Source organism: Nyctibius grandis, chromosome 15 (genome assembly GCF_013368605.1).
Source record: "Nyctibius grandis isolate bNycGra1 chromosome 15, bNycGra1.pri, whole genome shotgun sequence".
Classification (NCBI taxonomy): domain Eukaryota; kingdom Metazoa; phylum Chordata; class Aves; order Nyctibiiformes; family Nyctibiidae; genus Nyctibius; species Nyctibius grandis.
The window spans coordinates 13,169,963-13,192,955 of NC_090672.1; the positions used below are offsets into that span (position 1 = coordinate 13,169,963).

The 22,993-nt window shown below is 71.7% G+C and overlaps 3 protein-coding genes across 3 annotated transcripts; 2 read left to right on the forward strand and 1 right to left on the reverse strand.

Annotated features, from left to right (window-relative positions):
- Window positions 1-402: 402 nt before the first annotated feature.
- C1QTNF1 (C1q and TNF related 1) lies at window positions 403-5,569 on the reverse strand. The gene is made up of 4 exons (XM_068413153.1): window positions 5,481-5,569; window positions 2,440-2,596; window positions 2,175-2,320; window positions 403-1,763 (listed from the first exon to the last, which is right to left on the reverse strand). Exons 2-4 carry the CDS (start codon window positions 2,580-2,582, stop codon window positions 1,213-1,215), a joined length of 840 nt encoding a protein of 279 aa, XP_068269254.1. The 5' UTR covers window positions 2,583-2,596; window positions 5,481-5,569; the 3' UTR covers window positions 403-1,212.
- A 429-nt stretch (window positions 5,570-5,998) lies between these two features.
- CANT1 (calcium activated nucleotidase 1) lies at window positions 5,999-9,841 on the forward strand. The gene is given in 8 exon segments (XM_068413382.1): window positions 5,999-6,179; window positions 6,182-6,349; window positions 6,352-6,457; window positions 6,459-6,484; window positions 8,089-8,099; window positions 8,101-8,728; window positions 8,959-9,162; window positions 9,327-9,841. Coding segments are annotated over 8 exon segments (1,695 nt in total). The 3' UTR covers window positions 9,698-9,841.
- A 3,800-nt stretch (window positions 9,842-13,641) lies between these two features.
- On the forward strand, window positions 13,642-22,968 carry TIMP2 (TIMP metallopeptidase inhibitor 2). The gene is made up of 5 exons (XM_068413243.1): window positions 13,642-13,922; window positions 20,174-20,274; window positions 20,352-20,460; window positions 20,793-20,917; window positions 21,321-22,968. Exons 1-5 carry the CDS (start codon window positions 13,796-13,798, stop codon window positions 21,519-21,521), a joined length of 663 nt encoding a protein of 220 aa, XP_068269344.1. The 5' UTR covers window positions 13,642-13,795; the 3' UTR covers window positions 21,522-22,968.
- Window positions 22,969-22,993: the final 25 nt, after the last annotated feature.

Consider the following 22,993-nt stretch of genomic DNA (forward strand, 5'->3'; position numbering starts at 1 on the left):
GGGGGGATGCTGGTCTCCAGATGCAGCCCTGCCCAGCCATGGACCCACTGATCCAGACCCACCAGCTTCCCAGCGTGACCTCAGACCTGCCTCATCACCACAGACCTGCCGGATGATCCAGACTCCTGGTAAACCCAACCACCACCCCCAGCCTGCCCTGCCTGCAGGCTGACGGGTCTGTTACTGCGCTCAGCTCTGGCTCCCCGTCCCTTAGGGAGCAGCCAGCCCAGCTCGGCTCTCCCTGGCTCTCCAGGGACAGTCTGCCCTTCCCTTCCTTCCACCAGGTCAGCAGCACTGTGCCAGCCCGTGGCTCCTGGGGAGCCCCTGCACCCGCGGTGACCTGCTGTGAGCTGCTCGGAGCCCCCGCACAGCCAAAGCAAGAGGACGCACTGAAAGGGTGAGTAGGACTCGAAAACGTGGGGTGTTTAATGAGGTCACAAGCTGTGCAGAGAGCGGGGGGCCCTGCTCTGCTATGGCATCTACACAAATACAGAGCCTGGCCAGCGGATAACCTAAGTGAAGAGGAGGCGGCTGAGGCCAAAGGCCCCGCACCCAGGGCTGCCAGGGGGGAGCCAGCCCCTCCTCGGCAGCGTCGGCACCGAGCAGAGGCTGCGGTGGGGGAACTGTGCTGGGGACTTGCGGAGAGGAACAACTGCAGCCTGCTCCCCTGTGGGAGTGCTTGGGGAAGCGTCAGCCCAGAGGGTACCCAGTGCTGTGCTGCAACATTGGACCCAGCTCTGCGGGAGGAAGAGGAGCCCTTAGTGGTTTCATGGCCTTTCCTGCTGGATGCTGAGCACCCTCTGTCCTTTGCGGGAGAAGGAGCCTGCAGAGCACGTCACGGTGCGAGGGGGGAACACGGCACACGTGTGTGCGCTGCCTTGCACCAGGGCACCGGCAGTCAGACTCGCTCAGCTGGTGCCGGCTCACAGCCGGTGCCACGAGCGGCTGTGCCCCAGCAAACCCAGCTCTGGAGCAGGCGCAGGTGAGGACGAGCTCCTTGCCACTGCCTGGGTCAGAAATGGCTCCAGCTCCTCCAGCTGCACCCTATTGGAGCTGGGGATGGGGGTATTCACACCCTCGTGCAGCTGCTGGGTGTAGTGGCATGTAGAAGGGCTAACAGCTTCATGGTGGGAGCCATGCCTGGGGCGAGGGGGTGGCAGGGGCTCCTCGGACACCCGCCCCAGGGGAGGGGGAGCAGGGCGCAGCAGGCGCTCAGGGGTCCCCGCTGTACTTGATGAGGTGGCCGCTGAAGGTGACGTAAGTGTCGTACTCGTCGCTGAAGACGGCGTTCTCGCGCTCGCCCTTGTAGAGCCGCACCCAGACCTCGTCCTGCTCCCGCAGCTCCAGCATGACGCTCTGGCTCTGCATGATGCTGCGGTCGCTCACCTGGGCGTAGAGGATCACCACCTCTGCCCCGTTGCGCATGATGTGCAGGTACGTCTCCTTCTGGTTCCAGGTGTGCACGTTGAGGCTGAAGTAGTAGATCCCGGGGACGTAGCAGTAAAACTTGCCCGTGAACATGTTGAAGTGGTCGTAGAGGTTGACGAACTCCGTGTCGAAGATGAGGGTCTGGTAGTAGTCGTTGCTGTGCAGGGGTTTCTTGCGGCCCACCGAGAAGGCGGCGTAGTGGCTCTTGCAGCGCTCCCCCGGGGCGCCCACGCTGCCCTTCTGTCCCTTGGGCCCCGCATGGCCCCTGCTGCCGGCCACCCCCGTCTTGCCGAACTTGCCCTGCATGCCTCGCTCGCCGCGGTCCCCCTTCTCGCCTGGGTGAAGCAGGAGGGACAGTTGTGCTGTCAGAGGCAGTGCCCAGAAGCCCCTTTGCCTGACAGAAGGGGATGGAGACAGCAAGGCCCCCCCCAGCCCCTGCCCCCTCCCTGGGCTCTGATGCTGCCTCCAAAGCTGCCCAGAGGCCACCAGAGCAGGGGCAGCTCATGCCCCGGGGTGTCCCAGCCCCAGTGCCCCTCTACTCGTGCAGGGCGCTGGACCACAGGCCCCAGCCCCAGCTTCTCGCTCCCAGTTTGTGCGAGACTGGCACCCCAGAGAGCTGGCACTGGGAGCTCAGCTTGGCGCTGGCCCTGGAGTGATGCTGGCAGAGCAGGCGGGCTCACGGTGCCTGGTGGTGTGGGGTGCTGGCTGCGGGCAGTGCCACAGCCCGGGGCCCCGCCAGCCCTCACCTTTCAGGATGGTCACGTTGATCTGAGGCAGGGGCTGGTACCAGGGGTAGGAGAAGCGCTGGTCGGGCGGCTCGCAGCAGCGGACGCAGCGGGGCCGCGGGGGCAGCCCGTCCTGGGCACTGCCATCCTTCTGCTCCCGCGTGGCCCTGGGGAGGGCAGAAAGCAAAGCGCAACAGGGAGCTACGGGTGGAGGTCGGGGCCCTTTGCGGTGCCAGGGCTGCCCCGGCCCCTGCTGCGAAACGCCCCAGCCCCGGGGTCCCCTCACCTGGCAGCGTGGTGCTGGGACGGTGCCTCCTCGGGGTCCGTCTGCCAACGCCGGTCGGGGCTGGGGCTGGGCTGGCTGCCCGCAGGGGAGGGCAGCAGCAGGCAGGAGAGCAGCAGGACGCCAAGCGCCCAAAGCCCCTCCATGCTGTGGCAGTGCCCTGCGAGACACCAGGGACGGCTGAGGGGGACGGCGAGGCCTGGCTAAGCTGGGAGCTGCAGAGATGCCCCTCCATGCTGTGCCAGCCCGGCTGTGCCCTGCACTGTCCCTAGGACAGGACCTGGGGCACGACACAGCCCCGGGCAGGGCACAGCTGCACTTCCAGCCCCAAAAGGCTGCTCTTGCTGCAGCCCTTCCCCAGCAGAGCCTGCAGCGTGGGCACGTGCATCTCTTGCACTTGCAGGGACCATCTGCACCTAAATAGCTGCTTTCAGCTGGGCCGGGTGCCTCGGTGATGCTGAGGTGGGTGACTGGGGACACCCACGTTTGGGGCAGTGCAGGGGCTCTGGGCTCACCAGAGCCATGCAGCCCCTGAAGCCCTGGCATGCATCGCGTGGAAGAGGGGGTGTCCTGGGGAGCCAAGGGTGGAGCGGAGCAGCAGCCTCTGCTCTGTCCAAGCCCTGGGCCAGCCTGGCTCCAGCTGCCTCCCGTGGACCCCCAAGAGCAGCAGCTCAGGGTGTCAGCACCTGGGGAAACTCCAGGCAGCTCCAGATGCCATGGGGCAAACGTCGGGGTGCAGCCCTGCCTGTTGTGGGGGACCCCCAGCCCTGCCTGCGGGGATCTGCAGCCCTCCTCCCCCCACAGGGCAAGCCGGGCGGACCCCTGAGAGGGACTCGTGTGCCCCGGGAGTTGCCAGCCCTTGGCCCCCACCCCTGTGCCCGGGCCCTTGGTCCGAGGGTTTGCCAGGAGACAAGACCCGCTGCTCCAGCGACGTGGATGTGGGCTGGCTGCCCCGGCTGGGAGCCGGCCGCCACGGGGCGAAACTCCTGGGAGCCCGCGCCCTGCGTGGGGCCAAAGCTAATATTTGCAGTGGCCGGTGGCACCACGGCCCAACCCGGGCCTTATCACGGCTGTATCCGCTCGAGGCGCGGGGCCAGGCACGCAGCACCTCGCCCTGTGGCCCCGAAGGCGCCGGGACAGCCAGGGCCAAACACGCGTGTGGCACTGCCCGGTCACCCGGCACCCCGCGGCAGCCCCACGTCTGGGGTGGGCCAGGCCAGGCCATGGGGAAGGAGTTTGGGGTGGAATCCCACTGTTCTGGTGAACGCCTGCTCTCTGAGCACTGGGGTCCCCATCAGCAGTCACCGGGCTGGGCCAGCCTCCGGGCAGCCTGTTCCCATTGTCCCCCCAGTGCAGGGGCTGGCGGGTCCGGGACCCGGTGGGGGTGCTCCGTGCTCCGGCAGCGGGCGCGGAGGGCGCGCGAGGCCAGGGTGGATGCCTGGCTTATGAGTCACCTTCGCTGGGACCAGGAAGGGGCGGAGGGATGGGGAAAGGCTCCAAGGGCTGTCCCACTGCTCGCACCCTCTGCAAAGGGCCACTCTCTCCCCACCTGCCTCTTGCCCCGTATCTCAGCCCGTGTCTCGCTGGCACTGATGGGTACAGGGAGAGGCAGGGCTGTGGGCACTGCATGCCAGCTGTGGGCACTGCGTGCTCAGCTCCATGCGCAGGGGAGAAGCGGATCCATGGCGGAGGCCAGTCAGGGGCTTGTGAGCAGGCATCAGCCAGGGGAGCCTTGGCACTGGTGCACTTCACCCTGCTTGGCCTCCAGCTGTGCCAGCCACATGCCACTGAGCGTGGCACACAGCCCGATGGGGTTTTGGGAAGCTCAGCTTGGGAGCTGGGTTTTTCCCTCAGCTCTGGGATCATCAAACCAAACATTCCCCTGGGACCCGCAGCAGGCTCAGCCCTGGGGAAAACGCAGCTTTGCAGGGAACTGCTCTGCGGGGAGCAGAAATCCTTCACCAGGCAATTCCCTCCGAGCAAGGCAGCGAGCTTCCCCGGCTGCCGCAGGGCCAGAAATGGAAGCGAGCGTGCCTCGGAGCGCGTCTCCCCCTGCACCCCGCGGGCACGCCGGGCAGGAGGTGCCCACGCACGCGTGGGCGTACGGCCCTGCTGGAGGGAGGCTGTTTGTCCTGCCGGGGTTGGAAGCTCTCCAGGAGCTGTTTGGAGATTTAACTTCAGCGGCTGCTAAAGCCTTGAGACTGCAAGTCAAAACATCCCGAACTGCATTCCAGGCGGTGATAAAGACCAGGATGAAACAAGCACAAACCCCGGGGGAGGGATGAGGGGGCTCAGAGCAGCGGGGCAGCGCGGAGGCAGCAGGTCCCGCATGCCCACCTCGCCCTCCCCGCTCAGGGGGTGGGCACAGCCCTCCCCGAGGCGCAGCAGCCGGAGCTGGGGTGCCTCCGGTGTCCGGGGACGTGCTGGTGGGATGACTCCCCCGCCTTTGGCTGCAGCAGCTGGGGTGGTTGCAGAGCTGTTCGCACCCCCGGAGCGGCGCAGGCCCGGCGGGCAGCAGGGTGGGAGCTGCACGGGGCAGCCGCTGCCCTCCAGCTCCGGCAGCACCAGCGAGATGTTGTGCTGGGGACCCCGGGGGCCCCCACGTCCCCCGCAGACGTGCCCGCGGGTGGCCCAGCCCTGGCTTTGGCGTGCTCGTGGGGGCACAGGGCTGAGGCAGGGCTGGGGGAGCCGCGGTGGGGCCGTGCAGGGCCGAGCCGGTGCCGCAGGCTCCAGCACCAACCGGCCTCTGTCCTCCCGGGGCTGCTGCGGGTCGGGCCGTGCCCTCGGAGGAGCAGCCCGGGGTCCCCACCGCCCCCTCGCAGGCAGGGCAGGGGCCCTGCCCGGAGCGGGGTGCGGGGACACTGGTCCCGCTCGCTGGACGCGCCCCAGGGCACCCGGTGAGGCGGAGCCGCTCCGGGGTGAGTCGCACCGGGGCCGCAGCGCCCGTCGCCAGCGGCACCCGCAGGCGGGTCCGCACCAAGGGGCAGCTCCGGGGCGCGGGTCCCCAGGCCCGCAGGGCCCCCCCAAACCCGCCCCCCACCTACCTGCGGGGCAGGGCCGCTCCCTCCTGGCGCTGCCTTCCCGTCCCTACAGCATCCCCCTCCCCGGGGCTGCCCCGCCAGCCCCCGCCGCGGGGCCGAGCCTGCCTGGGCGGACCGGCCGCCTCCCGCTCCGGCGGGACACACTCGCCTCCTCCGGCGGCCCCGGCGGAAACGCGCCTTGTGCGGAGCGGAGGCGGCAGCGGCGGAGCGGGCCGGGGCGCAGCCCCCCTTCCCCCGCCAGATGTGAGCCCGGCGGCGCGGGCGGCCGCCGTTAACCGTGTGTGCGCCCGCCGCTGCCAGCACCGCGCCCGCAGCCACGGCCGGCGCTGGCCCGGGGAACGGGGGAGGCACATGTCGGGGGCTTCGCGGGGGGCTGGCACCCCGGCGGCCCCCGGGGCAGGACCTTGCCCCACGCCGGGAGAGCCGCTGGCCGTTCCCCACCCCGGGGGCACCGGAGCCTGCCCAGCCCCGGCCGGGGACGGGCCTTTCGAGGGCGGCCGCGGGCAGGCGGACACGGACACATGTCCCGCAGCGCTGGGCAGGATCTGTCCCCGCACCCCGGGTGGCGGCGGGACACGGGGCGCGGCCGGGCCGGTGCTGGCGCGGCGGGAGGAGCCGCGGGCTGGGGTCAGCCAGCACCGGGGGCTGCACCGGGGCTGTGCCCACCGGGCAGCCGGGCTGTGCCCACCGCGGGGAGGGCGGCGGGACACCCACCCCGCCGGGACGGATCGGCCCCGCGCCGCGGCCCGCCGCTGGGCTCCGACCGCCCGTACGCGGGGCGGGGGCCGGGGCTGGCCGGGCTCCCCCGGAGCGTGCGGCGGGGCGGACTGCATCCCCCGGCAGCCCCCGCGGCGGCGGTGGTGGCGGCGGCGCGGGGGCTGCCGGGAGCCGCCGGTCCCGCGGCGGTTTGGCCGGTGCCGGCCGCCGTGGCGGCGCGCGGGGGCTGATGGGAGCTGTAGGCGGCTGCGCGCGGCGGCGGGAGGCGGCTGCGCTCGGGCGGCGCCGCGGTGAGCGGGGACACCGGGACACCGGGGCGGGGGGCGCCGGGGGCCGGGGTGAGCGCGGGGCCGGGCGGCGCCCTGCGGCCCCAAGGTCGGGCCGGGCCGGACCGGGCCCGCAGCACGGGGGTCCCCGCCGGGCTGGGGCGGGAGCAGCGCGGACCCCGAGCGCCCTGCGCGGGGCTGTGCCCCGGGGCAGGGGACGTGGGGGGTCCCGGGGTCCCTCAAGGCCCCGCTCAGGCCGGGGGGTGCCGCCGCCTTCCCGACAGCTCGCTCGGGGAAGGGGCTCGGGGGTCCCCGTGTTCATGCCCGGTGGGTCCCCGTGACCGTGCCCGGGGGTCCCCGTGTTCACGCCCAGGGTGCCGGGGGGGCCCCGTGGCCCTGCCCGGGGCGGGTGCTGGGGTCCCGACAGCCGCGGTGGGGCCCGTGCACCGAGCGGGGCGCCGGGGCCGTGCCCAGGGCGATGCTCCGGGGTCCCGGCAGCGCGGGGGGGACGCTGCCCTCCCCGCGGGGTCCGTCCCCCGCCGCAGCGGGGCCCCGGGGCCAGCAGCCGCCCCTGGCGGGCTCCGCCGTGCCCCCGCCGCGGCCCGGGGCTCGGCCCCCCGCGCTCAATGCAGCCTCTGTTCGCACCCGGGGCCGCTGAAAGGCGCATTGAGGCCCGGGCCCCACCGCGGCGGGGACGGGCCCCTGGGGACAGCCCTGGGCCGGCAGCCGCGGACCCCTGTGCCCCGCCCGGCCTGGGGGTCCCTGTCCCGTGCTGCGTGGCACGGGGTGAGAGCGGGTGGTGCTGGGGCAGCTCCCGGTCCCGGGGGGCTCCCCGCACCCTGCGCAGCCCGGAGCGCCCGTCTGCGGGGGCCCGGGGAGCTGCCGCATCCCCTGAGCTGCACGGAGAGGGGTGGCAGGGACGGGCCCTGCGGGTGGGCACCGCCCGGGTGGGCTGGGGGTACCCGCGTGCGAGCCCTGCCCGGGGGTGACGCCGTGACCGTGGGCATGGCAGGGGCCGGGGGCTGCCGCGACGTTAGGGCTGGGCAGGTTGGGGGTGTTTGTCCCTTGGACCCGGGCGCTGTGCTTCCTGCTTGGCGTTGGCATCCTGCTCGGGCGGAGCTGCCACGTGTCTCCCGGTGTTCCCGTGGGGCCTGGGGACACGCTCCGCGGCCGGGCCGGTTCCCGGGGGCTGCCGGAGCTGGGCCAGGCCGGCCGGGAACCTCCTCCTTCCTTGGGGCAGTGCGGGGACGCCGCTCAGGAGGAGACCCCAGCACAGCTCCTGGGGGCTCGCCCCGGGCCGGGGTGCCTCGGTGCCCTGCCTGGGCTGCTGCGGACCGGGGGCAGGTAGCGGTGCCAGGCAGCGCCGCGTGCCTGCCAACATGCCGGGGCTCTCTCTGGTGTGGGAGTGCAGAGTGGGGTGAGAAGGGGCTGAGCGTGGCTCCAGCAGCAGAGCAGCCCCCACGGGATGCTGGCTCTTCGCTGCGCGGGGCAGCAGCGCCTTCTCCTGCTGCAGGAGAGGGGATGGGGCCCCTCGCCTCTCCCTCGTGGCTGTGCCCTGCCGCCCCCCGAGCTCAGTGCAGTGCCAGGCTCCAGCTCTCTGACCTGTTTCCTCCCCTCTTTGCCACCAGGTTCTCCTCGCCCCCAGTCTGATGCCCGTCCCGCCCTGCCATGAGTCTATGAGCCCGCTCCGGATCAGCGTGGGTGGCCTGCCTGTCCTCGCGTCCATGACCAAGGGGGCTGACCCCCGCTTCCGACTGCGCTGGAAGGCCATCGTGCTGTCGTCAGCCTGCGTGGGGTTTGTGCTGCTGCTCTTCTGCCTGCACCGCTCCTCCCCGGCACGGCACGGCCCCCCCAGTCCTCGCAACTGGCAGCTCAGCCTGCAGGCGGGGGACCGCTACAATGACACCTACCCGCTGTCCCCACCCCAGAGGAACCCCGAGGGCGTGCGCTACCGCATCGGCGTCATCGCGGACCTGGACACGCAGTCCCGGGGCTCTGAGGAGCACACCTGGTTCAGTTACCTGAAGAAGGGCTACCTGGTGCTGTCGGACAGCGGGGACAGCGTGACGGTGGAGTGGGACAAAGAGGAGAGCGTGCTGCGGTCCCACCTGGCTGAGAAGGGCCGGGGCATGGAGCTCTCCGAGCTGGTCGTCTTCAACGGGAAGCTGTACGCCGTGGACGACCGGACGGGGGTGGTCTACCAGATCGAGGGCAACAAGGTGGTGCCCTGGGTGATCCTCCCGGACGGGGACGGCACGGCGGGGAAAGGTGAGCTGCCCTGTCCCGCCCTGCCGACGCAGAGCAGTGAAGCCCTTGGCTCTGTGGCTCGCTGTGGTGGGGTGCCCCTTCCTGTGACCCCGTAGCCCGGCCGGGACGGGGGCAATTCCTGCCTGGCTGCATGGGGGAGGCTGTGCCCAGCACCAGGCCGTCTGGTGTGGGGCCTGTCTGGCATCCAGGTACTGGCCAAACCCCGGCTCATGCCGTTCTCTCCACCGCAGGCTTCAAGGCGGAGTGGCTGGCGGTGAAGGACGAGCACCTCTACGTGGGGGGACTGGGCAAGGAGTGGACCACGACGACAGGGGAGGTGGTGAACGAGAACCCTGAGTGGGTGAAGGTCGTCGGCTACAAGGGCGACGTGGGCCATGAGAACTGGGTGGCCAACTACAACGCGCTGAGGGCCGCGGCGGGGATCCGACCCCCAGGTACAGAGCGAGGCTCCCTCCTGCCGTCCCGTGTCCCACACCCTCTGCGGGCTCCGGGGCTGGGGTGTGCGGGCTCTGGGGGTGCTGGGAGGGCTGTGGCACAGGGCAGTGGGGCAGGGGCGCCCTGTTTACCCTGGGCCATCACAAGCCGCTCCCTGCTGCAGGTTACCTGATCCACGAGTCGGCCTCCTGGAGCGACACGCTGCAGCGCTGGTTCTTCCTGCCGCGCCGCGCCAGCCACGAGCGCTACAGCGAGCAGGCGGACGAGCGGCGGGGCACCAACCTGCTGCTCAGCTCCACCCAGGACTTCGGGGACGTGACGGTGGGACGTGTGGGCGAGGTGGTCCCCACCCACGGCTTCTCCTCCTTCAAGTTCATCCCGGACACGGACGACCAGATCATCGTGGCGCTGAAATCGGAAGAGGATAACGGCAAGATCGCCAGCTACATCATGGCCTTCACGCTGGACGGGCGCTTCCTCCTGCCCGAGACCAGGATCGGGAGCATGAAATACGAGGGCATTGAGTTTATTTAACCGACTTTGGCACCGGACCGGAGGGGCGAGGGGGGCTGAGGGGCGCTGGGGCAGGCCCTGGCAGCGTGCGCCGAGGGGTGCCGGGCAGTGCCCCTGCTCTGTACTGGGCCTTGGCGTCCCCGGTAAAGCGTTGGCTCTGCTGCAGCAGGCGTGGTGCGAGTGTTTCGGCAGTGGCACCTGGTGGCAAGGGACTGCCAGCACAGCGAGCCCCGGCCCGGGAGGCAGGCGGTAAAGTCCCCGTAGCCGGTTCCCCGGGCACTGCAGCCGTTAGCTCCCGGCCCCTCGTTGCTACAGGCGAGTCGGTGGCTCTGGTGACATCCAGGCCCTGGGTTTGCAGCCGAGGAGGAGCCTGAGCCCCAGCTCTGCTTCTGTGCCTCGTGTCCCGCCGTGCCACGGTGCTCCCTGCCTGGAGGAGGGGGTGTCCCGGTACATGGGGGAGTGGGTCTGACGGGGGCCCTGGAGCCCAGCCGCGCTGGCAGCATGTCCTGGGGCCACCCCGCAGGAGAACCTCCGATCCGTGCCCCAGCACCTGACTGGGAACGTACTGGAGACGTGGGGACAAGCATCCCCGCGGGGATGAGCACCCTTGAGGATGCGATTGGCCAGATCCTGCCCCGGTCCTGACCTTCCTGGGGTCAGGGTGACAAGGGGGAACGGGGCCACGGCAGGGTGTCACAGCCAGGGCAGGCGAGGGCTGTCTACAATGTCATAGCTGGGGGGGATTTCATCAGTTTTTTTCCCCAGAAGCTGGTTTTCCTTCCCTTTTCTCGTAAGCTGCGTGGGGTGACAGCCAGGATGACGGGCAGCCCTGGGGCACTGTCTTCTGGGGAAAGCCTCACATGGGAGGCGACTGCGGGGGTGTCCCTCTGCCCCTGTCACCGAGGGACGCAGCGATTCCCGCACCGCCGGTGTCACCGAGGGCGAGGCCTTTAGTGGCCTCAGGTGCCAGCAGCCGGCGCCGGGGCCGCCCCCGGTGCTGCTGTACTGGCACAGCAGCTCTGCCCACGGGGCTGGGGGAGCGAGGGTGGCCCCAAGTGACCGATGGTGCCACCAGCCGTGGCCAGGTGTAATGTGGGCACATCCCCGTGCCCGGCCCCACACCGTTCCCAGCCCACACCCCGCGGAGGTACACGGTTTGCTGGCCCCGTGTCTCCCCCCAGCCCCGGCTGGGCACGGCTCAGGCCCCGGGGGTGCTGCCAGCCCCAGAGCTGTCAGCTCCGGGAAGAGCCGGGACCTGGACAGACGCTGCCGGGAGCTGGCAGGCGCCGCGGCCGTGCCTGCTCCAAGGGCTGCCGTGCTCGGTGCAGGAGGGAGAGCCAGCAGCACCAGCTTGGCTTCCCGGGGCCGGCGGCAGCTGGGAAGTGTTGGCGGCAGCCCCGGGCTCGGCTGGCCGGGGAGCCCTTCCCGAGCTCGCCAGCGGCGTTGTGAAATCGTGGCAGCAGCCTGCGGCCCCCCAGGGGGAACTTGCACAGGTCTTGGGAGCCAAAAGTGCGAAACTTGGGCATCCCCGGGGCCTCCTTCCCACCCTGCTAACCCCAAGGACTGCAGCTCCTGGCCTGGCCCTCGCTCCCCTGGCTCAGCCGAGCCCCTGCCCTGGTTTGCAGGGCGGCACAGCTTGGCACCGGCCACTGGCGAGGCACTGGGGCCGGTGTTTGGCTCCGTGGTGGCCCCCCGGTTTGGCAGGGGAGAGCTGCAGGTGCGGGACAGCTGGTGGGGGACGGGTGACTGCGGTGCCAGGACCCTCGGCAGCCCTGGCTGCAGGAGCAGGACCCCCGGAGCCAAGCTGCAGTCCAGGGCCCACCAGGGCTGGGTCCAACGCGCTGCTGGGGCGGCCTCGCGGCAGCCCCGGGTGCCCGTGGGGATGCTGCCGTGGGGATGCTGCTGGAGGGACCCGGAGCGGGTGGGAGCTGGCAGAGGTGCAGCTTGATAAGGGGTTGCCTTGTAGCTCCAGGGACAAGCCCCCAGGTGCCACCAGCGTGCGTTTGGGCTCTCTGGGTGCCTCCCCGCGGCCGGGGGTCCCTGCTGACACCCTGCTGGGGCTGGCTACTGCAGGTCAGGGGGTCCTTGGGCCCCCCGCACCTCCCCTGCCCCGCTGTGGGGACCGGCCGTGCCCAGGGCAGGGAGGGGGTCTGCTGGTGCGGCGACAGGGCTGTGGGTGGGTGGGAGGGCCGGGGACCCTCCCAAGAGCCCAGGCAGGCTCCCCCCGCCCGCCCCTGTTTACAGTCCCCGGCACCTCATGGGCCGGGCGAGGAGCTCGGACGCGGCCGGACACGTGTTTTCGTTTAGCCCAGACAGTGACTCACGCTGGCGCTGGGCTGCGAGCGGCTCATCTCCGCGGGGCAGCTCTGCCCCGGGCACGCACCCGGCCCCAGCGCCGTGGGCAGAGCTGGCCTCGGCCCGTGCATGTGGCCTCTGGGGCCGTGCAGCACCGGGCCCAGGGCACACGGAGCATGTCCCCAGCCCGCGCCGGGCGCCAGCTGGCCACGGGCCATGTTGGCCACGCTGCCTTCGCCTGCGCTTTGCTTCAGCCTCTCCCGGCCTCACTTGCCCTCGTGGCCCTTGGCCAGTGGCTCCACAGCACCTGTCTTGGCCCCGGGGCTGTGCCGGTGGCTGTCCCTGCCGTGTGGCTCCTGCTGGTGCCCTGGGCTCAGCCAGGCGGGGAGCTCTGCACCCCACGGAGACGCAGGGCCTCCCCATACCATGTCCCCCTGCGCCCCCAGACCCCCCCTGCCTGCCCTTGCCCTGGCCCTGTTCCCAGCTATCTGGCAGGGCCCCATGTCCCCCCTCCTCGTGCAGGCAGGATGTCAGGGCCCGGGGGGCTGCCGGCCCCGGGGCAGTGGTGCGGTGCGGGCAGCAGGACCGTCAGCCCCTGCCTTGCCGTGAACGGGACTGGGCTGCGCCATCCCGGGGCCCCCAGACCCTCGGCCCCACAGTGCCCGCGGAGCAGCACAAGCGCCCGCAGCACCAGGGCATGTGCCAGCAGCAGGGCCTCGGGCAGCCAGGCCGGCAGGACTCTGGGCGACTGCTGCCACAGCATCTGCAACCTGTGTGCCCCGCAGCGGGGTCAGGGACCCAGAGCCCCGTTGCCGGGTTTCATCCAACACCCCAGCAGTGCGAATGCCGTCACCTCCCGCAGGCTCCAGCAGGGTTTGGACTGCGTTCGGCTGCCCACGTTTCCGTTGTTTCTTCTCATCCTAAAGGGCAAGCAGCGCTGACACCTCCCTCACCGGGAGCAGCTGTGGCAGGGCAGCTCTGTGGCAGGAGGCTGGCGCAGGAGCAGGTTGTGTGCCCGCGGTGCTGTCTGTCCCGGCCAACGCGTGCCTGTGGCGCCCGGCTCAGCCGTGCTCAGAAGCCACGTCCCTGCCCACGGGCAGTGCTGGGCTCCCTGCCCGCTTGGCCGTGCCGAAGGCACCACAAGAGAGCTGGCACGTGCCCGTGCCCCCGGCTGGGCGTGGGCGAACGGGTATGGTGCGACTGGCAGCATCCTGGCACCCTCGCGGTGACGCAGCCGGGATGGGGACAAGGTGGGGTTTTTGGGGTTCCAGGACAGATGGCTGCCGGCTGCGGGGACAGGCCCCGGGTCTGTGGGCACGTCCCGGCGGCGCGGGACCCCCGGCTGAGCTCAGCCATCTGCCGGGCACGGAGGAGGGAGAGGACGGGGGGACACGAGGTGGGACGAACAGAGCTGGGGGCGGCGGAGGCCGAGGACGCGCTGGGCACAGCCATGATCGCAGCCCCCCCCCCCGCGATCCCCGGCTCCGCGGGGCGCAGCCCGGGCCCCCCCGGCTGCCCCCCCACCACTGCCCGGGGGCGGCGGGGGCCGGGCCGGGCCGTGCGGGGCCGGGGGCGGCGATGGCGGCGCGGAGGGGCGGGCGGAGGAGGAGCCGCGAGTCCCCGGAGCGCGTTAAAGAGCGCGGCCGAGCGGCGGCCGCCGAGGGCAGGGAGCGGCTCCGGAGGAGGCAGCGGAGCGGCGGCCGCTGCTGACGCCGCGCAGGGGCCGCGGCTGCCGGGGCCGAACTTCGCGGCGGCGGCTCGGCCGGGCCCGGCGGTGGATGCGGGTTTCCCGGGCGGGTGGCTGAGCCTGAGCCCCGGCGCACCATGCCCGCCGCGCTGCCCAGCCTGCTGGCCTGGCTGGCCGTGCTGCTGCTCGGCAGGGCCCGCCCGGCCGACGCCTGCAGCTGCTCGCCCATCCACCCGCAACAGGCCTTCTGCAACGCCGACGTAGGTGAGCGCCGCCCCCGCGCCCCGTCCCGCCGGGCCCCGCAGCCCCGGCGGCGGCCCCGCAGCCCCGGCTCGGCCCGCGAGAACTTCCCGGCGGGGGAAGGGGTGGAAAGTTGGTGGGGAGCGGGCAGAGAGCGGGCAGGGAGCGGGCAGAGCCGCCCCGGCACCTGCCCGCAGCCCCGCACCGTGCGGGCTCCGCTCCCGGCCGGCCCGGGGGTGTGTCGGTGGGAGCAGATGCGCGGCCGGGCGCGGTCCGTCTGTCCCTCCGTCCGTCCGGGGTGTGCCCGTCCCTCGCCATCTCGGCGGGGACCGTCGCGGCCGTGCCAGGCGTTGCTCCCCGGGGCGTCCCCCGGCGATGCGAGGAGCCCCGGAGCCGGGTCGGGCTCCCCGCTGCGCGGCCCCGGTGACACGGGCGAGCCCGGCCTCTCCCGACTTTGGTTAAACCGCGATGGTACGTGGCAGCGCGGGGAGCTGACGGCCCGGGGCAGGCCAGGGCCCCCGAGCACGGCCGCCGCTCGCACGGCACCGGAGAGCCAGCCGCCTCGGGCTCGGTCACCTCCCGTCTGCTCCTTATTTCCAGGCATTTCCTCTCCCCCGTCCCACTTTGTTCGGCTTGGATGCTGCTGAAAGGGAGGGCTTGGCAGCGCCGGGGTCTGGATTCCTCTTTCTATGAATAATGCCCTTATTAAATTTTAACATATTAACCAAACAGACCAGCCCCAGCTCCTGACGCTCGCCTTTGCAGGGCCGTTCCCAGGCTCAGCTGGAGAGGTGACATTCCCAAACACTTAGGCAGCCCCAGCCCCTGGACCGCCCTGCCCCGTTCCCTGCTCCGGAGCCAGGATGCTCCCGATGGGTTCCCAGGCTCCCCTCGCCCGTTCCAGACCCGGCTTCCCCCCCACGGGGGCAACTCCCGCAGCGCCTGGCTGCTGCCGCGTGTGCCCCAGCTCTGCCTGGCCTGGCTGCTCGGCACGGCGTGCTGCGAAGCGCATCAGGGACAGGGAGGTTTCTAGACAAAATGGAGCACTGAATCTTTGGAGCTGCTGCTTGAGCCGGTGCCTCTGGGCTGCGGGATGCCCCGTGCCCGCTCCGGGAGCGCAGCTGTGGCTTCCCGTCACGCTCCCGTCGGGCTCAGCTTTCCGGGGCACTCGTGACTCACTGCCCGTCCCGGGGTGCCGGCTCAGCCGTGACTCAGCTGCTGAGTCACCGTCTGTCTCGGCTGTCTCAGCCGCCCCTGGCAGAGCGCAGCGTGGCTGGGCAGGCTGCGGGTCGGGCTGCCCCGCTGCCCTCGGCAGGTGCCTGTCCTGCGGGTGCCCGGTGCCCGTCCTGCCGAGGCAGCCTCCTCCCATGCAGCCCTGGCACCTCCTGCTCCCAGCCCTGCATCTCCTCTGGATCAGTCCTGTCTTGGTGGGGACAGTGCTGGGCTCGGGGGAGCAGGGCGCGTCCCGGGGTGTGCTCCCCAGCCTCCTCTTCCCACACAACACAGATCTGTCTCCTGCGGCCTGCGATCCCTCGCCTTGCTGCTGCTTGCCTCGGCCAGCTCCCTCCCTGCGGGCACGCGGAGCCCAGGGAGAGCCTGGGGTGCCGGGTGCTGCCGGGGCCTTCCCCAGCCGCTGTGGATGGAGCAGCCCCTGCCCAGGCTGGGCCCTCGGTGGGGTGGTGGTGGCTGATGCCCTGCGGTGCCAGGTGCACCCAGGTCGGACGATGAGCCCCAAGGCTGGCGCTCAGCCCTCGGTAGGAGGGAGCTGGGTGAGTGTGGTGCGGGGTCCTGGCCCTGTGGGGCTGGGATCCCCGCTCTGTGGCGTGGGCAGTGCCTACCACGTCCCTCTGTGCCTCCCCACAGCCCCTCTGCCCTCGCTCGTGGAGCTGGAGTGGGGCTGGAGCCCAGGGCTGCGTTTCCAGGCGGCGCAGGGGGAGGCGGATGCGGCTCTGCCTCGGGCACGGGGTACCGGAGGGGCTGGGGGTCATGGAGGGGCTGAGAGTCGTGTCACCAGAGCTGGTGACTTGGGACAAGTGTCCTGGCCTGCCCGCACTTGCGCTTCCTGGCCCACGAGATGGGCAGCGGTTTTCTGCGGGGCCCGAGGGCTCAGGGCTGCCCCGTCTGCCATCCCTCACCGGGGCCGTGCCCGAGCAGCGGGCGCCTGGCAGGGGGGTGCTCTGCTGGGGCTGCTTGGCTGCCAAGCGGGGACGTGGCCGTGCCGGGGGCCGCAGCAGGAGACCCTGCGGGGGAAGCGATGCCCAGCCCTTCTGGGCATGGCCGTGGCCTTGGCCTTGTGCGGCAGTACCGGCTCCAGGAGGGGTCGATGGGGCAGCGGGGGCTCGGTGTGCCGCCTGGCACGGGGGGCACCTAGGGTGCGGCCCCTGGCAGCATTGCACCGAGCCCAGTTGTCCCCGTGCTCGGTTCCTCAGGACGGGCGCAGGCAGCGCGGAGGCAGGGGGGGAATGGCGGGGGCTGGCAGGGACCGGGCCGAGGGGGGGTTTGGGGGGAGAGGTGGGAGCAGTCCCCGAGGAGGGCTGCCCGGGGGGCCCTGCTGAGCCCCCGGGGCCGGGGAGCTGCTGGTCCCCGGTGCCGCCCGCCGAGCTCCGGCGGTGGGAGCCCTTCCCGTGGGCTGACTGCTGGGGCTGCCGCTCATTGGGCCCCGTCCCGCGCCCGTCAGAGCGCCGGGATGACGCAGGCGGCCATGGCAGCGCGTAACCCGCGGCTCCCGCGCAGGCCGGCGGGCGAGCGGGGCCTGGTGCCCGCTGCTGTCCCCCACCTCCCCGCGGGCGCTGCCGTGCCCCAGCGGAGCCCCCACGGCATCCGCCGCTTCTCCCTGCAGGGCTGCCGTGCTCAGCTCCGCGTCCCTCCAGTGTCTGCGTCCCCAAAACCACCCTGGCGCTGTGCCAGGGGTGCCCTGTGCCGCTGCGGCTGCAGGGCAGGGCTGGGGTGCAGGGGTCCCTCCCGGGGGGGTTTGCCGGCTCTTCTCCAGTGCCAGTCTCAGACGGGGCTGGAGTGACCCCGGGGCTGCCCACGCCGCAGGGCCGGGTGCCGGGGCTGGCGTTGCCGGCGGGCAGCGCTGGCACTGGCAGTCATCTCATCGCTCAGCGGCTGCCAGCGGCCCCGGAGAAGGGAGCTTTGTTCCCCGGCCCCGCGGTCTGCGGGCACCGGCGCTTCCCGGGCGGGTGCTAGCAGGGCAGCGTGGTGGGTCTGGGGTGGGATGGCCGAGGAAGGGGCGGCCATTCGGGGGAGTCCTGGGGCTGAGGGTCCCTGTGCTGCCCCTCTGCCCGCAGGGCCAGTAATGCGGGGGGCAGCCCCCGAGCTGGGGCAGCCGTGCGGCGGGGGGCCAGGGAGGGCAGCATCCCCCTGGCTGGCAAGCCCAGAGAGGCATCCCTGTGGGTTTGTGGTGCTGGGTGACTCTCTTTGCCCCCAGCTTTGCTCCTGGAGCTGCGCCGCGGCCCCGGTCTGTCCCACTTGGTCGCACGCTCATCGCCCAGCTGGGAGGAGCGGTCGGCTGTGCCCCAGAGTGGGGCCCTTCCTCGTGGCACTGCTGCCCACCCGCCGTGGCGTGGGGACCGCTCTGCTGCAGGGTGCCCTGCCCTCCTTGGCCCCTTGGCCCTGGCCAGCCCTCGCTGGTCAGGCTGGGAAGTCACCAGCTCCCCGCGGACCCCCCCACCCCTCCGCACCTGGGGACAGACACCCCTCTCCCTGCCCACCCTTGTGCCCGTTCCCACTGGGGGCAGTGGGGCGCGGGGCTGGGGGGCAGCCCTTGAAGCCCACGTCCCCCGAGGCAGCGGGACGGGGGGCAGCCCGTGTGGCCTCTTGTCCTGCCCGGGGAAGGAGCATTTCCAGCATCGCCCTGGCCGGACTCGGTCACCCGGTGCCTCAGCTTGGCCTCGCGGAGGGTCTGGGCTCCCGTGGCCGGTGGCTGCCGGGGCCGGTGACAGGAGCGGGTGACGCGGCTGACGGCAGCGCTGGCGTTTGGGGAGCTCCGAGTGACGGTCTCTGAGCCCCCCGGGGGTTTCCTCCGTCCCTCGTCCCGGGGGACTCCGCCGGGCTCTGCCCCGGGCTCCCTCGGTGCTCCCCGCCGCTCGCCCTCCGGGGCCTGGCTGGCGCGGAGCAGCTTGGCTGTGCCGCCGGGGGCTTGGCCGCGGCCGTCCCCTCCACAAAGCCGCACTGTTCAGAACAAATCCGCCCAGAATTGGGCTGCATTTTTGTCAAGTGATTCATCAGCACGTGAATGGAAAAGGCTGGAGCCCACTGAACCAGTCACCGTTCCCCGCGCCTGGAGCCACGGGGCTGGCGCGCGGCTCTGCAGCTCGCTTCCACCCCGGTTACACCGCGGACGCGTGGAGCAGCGAAGGGCCTGGCACGGGGGAGGACGCTGGGTCGGGGGCCGAGGGCGGCCCGTGCCTGGGGTGCCCCAGCCGTGCCGCGGGCAGAGGAGCGGGCAGGGACCGAGTCCACGTGTGCCAAGCAGAGCCTGGGGCAGGGACCGGGCCGGTGGCTGTGCCGAGGGACTTGCCCTGCTGCGGGCAAGCGCTGGGGCTGCCTGCACGGCCGGGGTGCTGCCGGTGTGCCGGGCAACCCGTACCGTCCCCAGGGAGGGCAGCATGGCGGGGAGAGCCCTCGGCACAGCCCCGGTGCCAGCGTTGCGTCCGCCGGCCCCGCACCGAGCGGGTGCCTGCGTTGAGCAGGGGTGACTGTTTAGGGAAGTCTCTTCCCCGGCTCGAGGCCACCCTGTCCCTTCCAGAGCGACCTCAGCTGGCACTTGCAGTGCCCACGTGGGGCCGTGCCCCCCTGACCTTCAGCTCAAATAACCCCTCCGCACGCCCCCGCGCCCCACGGTATTTATAGAGCACGGTCACGTTCCCCGCTCCCCGTGCCAGGCGAGGGGCGGCCCCGGCGCGGCCCTGGCTGCTCCCGCCCCGGCGCCTTTCGGTGGGGGCCGTGTGCCGGGTCCCCAGCGTGGCTGGTGCTTGCACCCCCATGGAGCGGGGCTGCCCGGCACCGGGCTGTCCCTGGGGGACGGGGGGCTGGCTCCCGGGTGATGGCTGACCCCCAGCATGCGGCTTTGGGGCTGCCATTGCCCCCTGCGCCGTCGGTGTCCCCGGTGCTGCCGGGAGCTCCCATCCCTGCGCCGGCGGAGGGAGCCGGGCAGGACTGGGAGCTGTGGTGCTTGGCGAGGGGACCTACGCCCTGAGTGGCTGTGCCCACCACGCACGGTTGCGACCCCCATGGCACTGAACCGGGTGCCAGGCGCCGAGCCGGTGAGTAAGGGTGAGCTGGCTGCCAGCCGCCTGCCCCAGGCGCCGGGCAGGTCACTGCCACGTGCTGAGCGCTCACGCGCCGGTTCGTGTGTCCCCAGGCTGTGACCGTGGCGGAGCTGTCCCCATGTCGCTGCCCTGGGCTCCAGGGTGCCACGGCCTCGCCAGCCCTGGGGCACCCGACCTTGTCCCTGGGCACGGAGCGCTGGGACCACCCCGGGGCCGCGCAGAGCAGGGAGGGCTGTTGCCTTTGGCCGGGCTCGCTGCCTCCCCTCTCCGGGCCGTGTTTCTCCACAGCCCTCGGCGCCCCCGGGTTGGTTTCGCAGCAGCGAGGGCAGGAAGGGGCACCCCACAGCCCCCCGCCCCAGAGGATGCGGTCTCTGCGCCCGCCCGGCGTGAGGCTGGGCTCTGGCAGGGAGCTGGCAGCCGGGACCCCTCCGTGGCGGGTCGGGGAGCCCGTGCTCCAGCTGCGGGTGTCCCGGGACCCCTGCTGCCCGGCGCGGGGGTGCAGAGGGGCTGGCAGGGGCCTGGGGGGACCCCGGGTACTTGGTGGGCAGCGCTGGTGCCTGTGCTGGCTGCGGCGAGTGGCCGGGACGGTGCTGCGGGGTCGCGGCTCCCGCGTCCCTCTGCACCCAAGGGTGACCCCAAACGGCTCCCTCTGCCCTTCTCTCCTCCAGCCCGGCCGGGCCACGCGGGCATTTGGCCGGGGCCCTCGTCAGAGACTGGTTTAATTAATGACAGTGGGATAAATACCGCGGTGCTCCCAGGACGCTGCTGGCAGGTTTTAGCTGTCCTGGTGCCATCTGGGTGACGGGCACGAGCCCGGGCAGGGCCACGAGTCCAGCCAGGGCTGGGCAGAGACCGAGCCAGCGCTGGCCAAGGGCAACCAGCCGGGCAGCGGCAGGGCCGGGCCATCCTGGGGTGACCTTTCCTTGTCACCCGCCGTGAGGGTGCTGGGGCAGCACCGCGGTGCCCGGGCGCCCCGCTGAGCCCAGCGCCTCTCCGTTGCAGTGATCCGAGCAAAGGCCGTCTCTGCGAAGGAGGTGGATTCGGGGAACGACATCTACGGGAACCCCATCAAACGCATCCAGTATGAAATCAAGCAGATCAAGGTACCGGGGCGCAGCGGGGCGGGGGGGCGACGGGGCACCCTCCGAGCCGGCCGCTCACTCCATCTCCTTCTCCCCAGATGTTCAAGGGCCCCGACAAGGACATTGAGTTCATCTACACGGCGCCGTCCACCGCCGTGTGCGGCCGGCTGCTGGACACCGGCGGGAAGAAGGAGTATCTCATCGCAGGTGGGTGCCCGCGAGGGGACGTCGGTGGCGGTGCTGGCCCTCATGTCCCTCCTGAGAGGCCTGTGACGTGTGTGCCCGCTCCCCAGGCACGGCTCCCCCCCGTGGACCCCCCGGCTGTGCCCTGGCCGCGCTCGGCAGCCGCGGGCTGTGGCAGGGGCAGCTGGGGGGGACGAGCCTCTGCTCCCCGGGGTTGTGGGGACAGCGTGTGGCGAGAGGGGCCGCGCTGCAGCGGCCTCCAGCCCCCCAGGCTGAGCCCCGGGCACCCCGTGTCCAGCGCGGGGCTCTGGGGCGCCGGGGGGACCCTCTGAGCGGTGCGTCCGGCCTCTCCCCAGGCAAGTCGGAGGGCAACGGCAAGATGCACATCACGCTCTGCGACCTGGTCTCCACCTGGGACTCGCTGAGCCCGACCCAGAAGAAGAGCCTAAACCAGCGGTACCAGATGGGCTGCGAGTGCAAGGTGAGCAAGGGGGTCTGCAGCCCCAGGGCGGGCGCGGGCTCCGCGGCGAGATGCCCTTCCCCGTCCTTCAAGGATGACGCTGTGCCAGGGGCACGGCACGTGGCGGGGGGTACGGGGAGGGCGGCTGAGCCTCCGGCTCTCTCTGGCCTGGCACCGGGGCCAGCCCTGGGACCCGCACCCAGGGGTTCCCTCAGTCCCTCCCACGTTGGGGTCGCGTCCCCACTGTGCCCCGCAGGGAAGGGGCAGCCTGGCCTCCCTGGTCCAGAGCTGGGGGGTGGATGAAGGGGAGCTGCGGAGGCCCACCGTCCCCAGCCACCATCCCCAGCCTCCCTGCACTGCATCCTCCCGCCCCGGTGTCCCCCCCCCCCTCGGGGACGTCGGTGACGGTCTCTGTTGTGCGCAGATCTCGCGCTGCCTCTCCATCCCCTGCTTCGTCTCCTCCTCGGACGAGTGTCTCTGGACAGACTGGGCGATGGAGAAGAACAACGTGGACGGGCGGCAGGCGAAGCACTACGCTTGCATCAAGAGGAGCGACGGCTCGTGCGCCTGGTACCGCGGCATGGCCCCCCCCAAGCAAGAGTTTCTTGACATCGAGGACCCCTAAGCCACACGAGCGCATTCCAGTAGCCAGTAGAAAAGAAAACCTGCGAGATGTTAGACTGGTCCACGCTGATATCGGTTCCTGGAGACAGCATGAAAATCCGCTCGGCCGCGGGGGTCCTGGGGCTGCGGCGGCCGCCACGCACGTGCAGGGGACAGGGACCCGCCTTGTCACAGGCACCTGGCAGCCCGTGGCCAGGCTGGGTTCTGTGCCCGTGGCAGGGCTGAGCGGGGTGTGGGGGCATCCCACTGCCAGGGTCCTGTCCCCCCCGGCCACGCTCAGCCCTGGCAGCTGTGAAGGAATCGAACCCCGGCGCGTGGCGGAGCTGCCCCGTCTGCGTAGCAGGTCTACCAGGGCCCCCGCCGCGGGGGAGCCGCCCCAGCAGCCCTCGCCAGGCAGCCCTCCCCACCGCAGCGTCCCCGGCCGCCCTCCAGCAGCGGGGACCCCGCTGTCCCCCTCCCCACCCACCGCCGTCCCTCCCTTTGGGGTGCAGGAAGGGTACAGCCCTCCAGGCAGGGGCTCGGGGGGGCTTCACCATGCGGCAGAGCCCCCGGCTGTGTGCGAGGGGCTACAGGCCTTTTGCGGGGCTGGACGGCTCCTGCGCAGGTGCCTGGTCCCCAAGTGCCGGAGGGAGGTGGTGGCATGGCTGGGGTGCCCCCCCCGCATGCACCCGGGCCCTGCTGCCCCTCTCCATGGGGACACGGAGGTGAGCGCGGGGTTCAGCGCCTTCCCCAGCATCGGGGGGGGGGTCCGTTCCCACAGCACCCTCCTGCACGGGCAGGGAGCTGCTGCCAGGCCCTGCCGCCGCCATGGGACGGGCTGGGGCCCAGCGGCCTGGGCAGGCGGGCGGCAGCGGGGCTGGGCAGGGAGCTCCCCCTCGGTGGGGCACCAGGGGCAGGAGCTCTGCGGGCGCGGGGTGGTTCTCATCGCCTCGTGCAGCTGAGCTGGGCCGTGGCCTTCGGCAGCGCTGCGGCGTCGCGGCTGGTCGAGCTCCCTTCTCTGCGGCGTCAGGGATGGAGCCTGGCACCCGGCTGGGCGCAGGCGGCACCGCAGCCGCAAGAACACCCGTCCCCTCCGGTGAACCCTCCCGCACACCTCGGGCCCCGCTTTCTCTGAGCCATCCCCACGTGGCAGCGGCGCTGGCGTGTGCCGTGGTGCTGCCCGTCGTGAGCGTGCCGGGATAACCCCCCGCAGCCCCGCGCCGGGGGCGTTTTCATGCTGTGCGTCCCTGTAAGGTTAAAGGTGTCGTACTGGACCAGTCTGGGCAATTTCAACGTATTAAAGAGGAAAATTAAAAAGAAAGAAAAAGAAAAAACCCCCCCACCCTCTAATCAGTCCCATGTACGGCTCCCGTTCGCTTCCTGTACGGTTATATCCTATGTGCCATTTACTCCTGTCGCTGCTGGTAGTCTGTCTTTGAGTTAATACTTCCACTTGTTTTGCCACCGGCTCTGGGCTCCCTGTGCTCTGATTTC